Consider the following 4346-nt stretch of genomic DNA (forward strand, 5'->3'; position numbering starts at 1 on the left):
GCAAATAGCTTTATACAAGTGTTTTGTCCAGTTTCAGCTGTACAAACCAGTTCTGAGGAGAGTTTGGAGGTTCTGTAGTTCCTAAGAACTGAAGACTCAAACCACAGAGACTTTTGTCACAATGTTTCCCACACAAGTGTTTTTTCTCTCCTTCTCTCTTTAAGGGATGCATTTACTTATGTCCAAGAAAGAAGATTCTGTATTAATCCTAATGCTGGATTTGTCCATCAACTTCAGGTGACTTTTTTTTCCAATCATAACTCAAAAGCCATTTAATGAATCATCTTCCTGCCAGACAGACACTTCTTCTCAGCCTTAACATTCACCACTCAAGTGTGCTTCAAGCAAATGTCAGGAGCTGTAGGAGAGCTTGGGAGGAGGATGAGTGGGCACCACAGTTCCTTAGGCTGGAGCTGGAGACAAAGCAAACCCAGGGATGGAGGAGACATACAAATCCTGTATTTCAGTGTGTCTATATATATCTATCTATCTCCTGTATGGATAGATATATAGATATATATATAATCCACTTTGTGCAATGCTGTAAGAGGCTCTGGAGCAACTTGGTTGGTGGCTGAGGGAACTGAGGGAACTGCAGAGTGAGTGCTGTGGCACATACCAGTGATGCTTCTTGCCACTGGCACTCAGAGGTGAGGGAATTCTCAAGGCTGGCACAGCAGACCGTGGAATCAGCAAGTTGCTTTGCCATATTTGTGGGCAAACACCAGGACAGTGTGTGGACAGACACAGATTTGCAGTGTCTGCTCTTACTGGGGAAGTTGACAGCAAGGTGACTGAATATCTCCCAAGTTTGTGTGTTCCTTAAAGCCTTTCTCCAAGTCATCCTTTAACTTTTCCTTTTCTTTGTCTTCCTGATGGTTTTTGTTGTTCTTGTCAAAGCAACAAAGAATTCTCCTCCAAATCCTGTGCCTTAGTCCATCCTGGTGGCCTCTTTGCATTGGTTCTCCTCATCCTTACAAAAGCCCTGACATGGCAAATTAACTGCACTATGTATTCCTAAACTTTTCAGGAATATGAAGCCATCTATCTAGCAAAGTTAACCATCCAGATGATGTCACCACTGCAGCTGGAGAGATCCCTCTCAGTCCCACCTGGTACTACAGGTGAGAAGCTTCCCTGGGGGAGGGTGTGATTCCACTTCTTACCTGGTGGTGTGAGGTGACTTCTACACTGCCTAAATAAACCTTTAGGGGCAGAATCTCCACCCTTGGGAATGAGTTGGTTGAACTGGTGTGTTCAAGCTGCTTAAACATCCTGTTCTCCTATGGCTGAGCTTTTCCTCTTGCCTTTCCCAGGAAGTTTAAAGCGAATGCGCGAAGAGGATGAGGAACTTGGAACCATGCAAGTGGCAGCAGCACAGAATGGGTGATGATTATGCCTGAGGACAAGGGCTGTTTGTATTAGGAATTCCTGCCGGGGAAGGTGAAGAAAATTAGGGAAAAGCACCCCAATGAATAATGCAAAAAGGATGAACACACATAGCTTCTTTTCAGTGACGTTGCTTTCAGATGGAAATCTGCCTCTGCAACACACTAAGCATCTTTTTTAAGATGTTGGACTTCTGAATGACTAGATGGCACTGATTGTTTTACTCCTTTTTTTACACTTTTATTCTAAACCAAGATTTTTTGGACTTGCAAAGAGGTATTATTGCAATAATGCACTTTTCATACTTGAAATTTCTTTATTTGTATGATATAAAGTTATTACTTTAAACAAAAAAAATGCAAGGGGGAGGGAGGGCTTTGTTTATAAAGTTATTTGTGTAATTTATAACAAGAGACTTTAGTAAAGAAAAAGTTTGCTAAAACTCACCTTGTGCTCAGTATATCTTGGGGGAGCTTTGGGGCTGCTCTGGCAGTGAACTAAGCAGTGTTAAATTCAGCTTAGACAACCTCAGTGCAAACGGAGTTATTTTGAGAATGGCCAGTTGATTGGTCGAAAAATCTGTTTTATGGAAGTGAAAGTTGAACAGGGCAATGATTACTTAATACAGAGAGAAGCTGACAACTCTTCACACATCAGGCAGCATCCAAAGCTGCTTGTTAAATCAGTCCTGGGTTGATTGGAGTTGACCAAACCAAACCTTCAGACTGCTTTGGCAGGAGAGCTGTAAGATAGGAGTTGCATTTTTTGAGGTAAAAATTGAACCAGTGCTCAGCAGCTCCTCCCTGTTAGTGTTGATATCCTCTGTCACCTCTGGCAGTGGTGGAGCAGTACAAATCCTTCAGGAAAAGAAACCTGAAGTAAGTAGGATGGTTTAGTTAGGGAGTTTTCAGCTGGAAAAGAGGAAGTGACTGTCATCACCTGAAGGACTGCACTGGGTCAGTGTTTAGCTGTCTGGTCCATCTGCCTGCGAGAGCAGCACCTTCAGACTGCTTTGGCAGGAGAATTTTAAGACTGGAGTTGAATTATTTGAGGTGAGAATTGAGTTGGTGTCAGAAGAGTGAAGCCCAAAGCACTGCCCAGAATGGTATCAGCACTTAAAGGATTCACCTCAGGTCATCTTAAACGTCAGAGTCAATTAAGGAAACATTTGTTGATACTTTGATTGGAATTGTCAGGTTTGTGCAGCTTTAACTCTTCTCCTGTCTCAGGTGCTGGTTGTGCAAGCACAGTCCCAGTTTTGCATCTGTTTTGTTTCCCAAGGTTTGTTGCATAAAAGCCAGGAATGGGATGACTCCATGGGAGCCCTGTGGGCACTGAGTTGCTGTGGGGGCTTCTAACAGCATGTCACAAAGCTCTTAGAAGAATTTAGGTATTTGGGAATTCTGAGCTTGTAACTAGACTATGTTTAATAGGGAACAGGAGGGCCCAGGATTTGGGGATCTGAGCATCCAGCTGTGTCCCTGCAGCTGTGTGTGGATGTCCTCTGTCACCTCAGCCTCTGCTGGGGCAGAGGGCTGTGGATTTGGGAATTCTAGAAACATCTAAACAGCGGAGCCATGTTGTACTGTGAGGATCTCTTTTTCCTGGCCTTGCAGCTCCAGGGAAGTCCTGCCCAGGAAAAGTCCCTCAGGAGCACATGGAGCTCTTGGCCTCTGTTAGGGCTTGTACAGGCACCAACCTGATTTGGAGGCTCCTGCTAGGACAGGTGTGGGTGACACCTGAGGAGGAAATCTCCTGCAGTGAGTCAGGGCTGGTAGCTGAGCCAGGACATGGGAGTGAGGCTTTCCATAGAATCTCTTCTTCCATGGAATGTGAAGGTCCTGGAGTGCTGAACCAGTGCTCAGCAGCTCCTCCCTGTTAGTGCTGGTATCCTCTGTCACCTCCAGCTGTGATGGAGCAGTGCAAATCCTTCAGGGGGAAAAAAAACGGAAGTAGGATGGTTTAGTTAGGGAATTTTCAGCTGGAAAAGAGGAAGTGACTTACCTCCTGAAGGACTACACTGGGTCAGTGTTTAGCTGACTGGTTGTGAGGCTGTAGAGGGTTTGGTAGGTGCTGGTAACTGACTCTTCATAAAGGAATGTTTCTGGAGCTGTTGGGAAACACATTCCTGGCTGTTCCACCACGAGGCTCCCACATGGCTGTGGGTGTCTCTGCACAGCTCCCAGACACTGCCAGCCAGGAGCTGCTGGAACAGGGGTGGGACAGGACTTGTGCATCAAATCCCTTCCTGTTTCAGGTCCCTGGGGAAGGGTAGGGATGAAACACAGATGGAAGACATGATTCATCCCACCAGGGTTGTGCATGTGCAGTCTGGGCTGTTAGCCCTGTGGTCCTGGGAATACTCAGGCACTACTAAGGAGCTTCATGACTAAGGATTTTGCAACAATCTAATTTTTGTCATGCCATCACCCCTTCCTGCTGCCTTTTACAGTCATTCCGCTCTGTCTGCTTGTCACATCCTAAGGGATTCTGAGGTTAGTTTTCCTTATATCTATGATTAAGCCTTTTATTTAACACTTCCTGCTGTCTGTGCTGCAGCTTAACTGCCAGGAGGGATTTCAGTGGGCTCCACACCTCTGTGTTAAGGTACTGAAGTTCCCTTCTTCAGCTGAAGGGAAGCAAAGAGAAGGAGCTGAGATGTCTTCCTCAGGGGGGGAAAGCTGTTAGCCAAGGAATGAAAGCTCAGGGGGGAGGGGAGGTAATATTAAACCTCTGGAGAAAGTGGGAGTTTTGTTAGGGTTAATTTCTGACAACATGTTTCATGTTGGATGGGGCTTGGAGCAGCCTGGGCTAGTGGAAGGTGCCCATGGCAGAGGGTTGGAATGAGATGGGATTTAAGGCCATAGACTCAACTAGGTTGGAAAAGACCTCCAAGATCATTAAGTCCAAGCCTACCATGCTTACTAGACTATGGCACTAAGTGCCACATCCAGTCT

The 4346-nt window shown here is 45.6% G+C and overlaps 1 protein-coding gene across 1 annotated transcript in view; it reads left to right on the forward strand.

Moving 5' to 3' along the window:
- The window catches only part of STYX (serine/threonine/tyrosine interacting protein), a 5954-nt gene extending 4131 nt beyond the window's left edge, over positions 1-1823 (forward strand). Inside the window, exons 8-10 of the mRNA XM_009084778.1 lie at positions 165-237; positions 1031-1124; positions 1317-1823. Coding sequence (XP_009083026.1) covers positions 165-237; positions 1031-1124; positions 1317-1390 — 241 coding nt within the window. The 3' untranslated portion in view covers positions 1391-1823. The remainder of the gene's footprint in view (positions 1-164; positions 238-1030; positions 1125-1316) is intronic.
- Positions 1824-4346: the final 2523 nt, after the last annotated feature.

This window comes from Acanthisitta chloris, unplaced genomic scaffold, assembly GCF_000695815.1.
Source record: "Acanthisitta chloris isolate BGI_N310 unplaced genomic scaffold, ASM69581v1 scaffold8541, whole genome shotgun sequence".
Lineage (NCBI taxonomy): Eukaryota > Metazoa > Chordata > Aves > Passeriformes > Acanthisittidae > Acanthisitta > Acanthisitta chloris.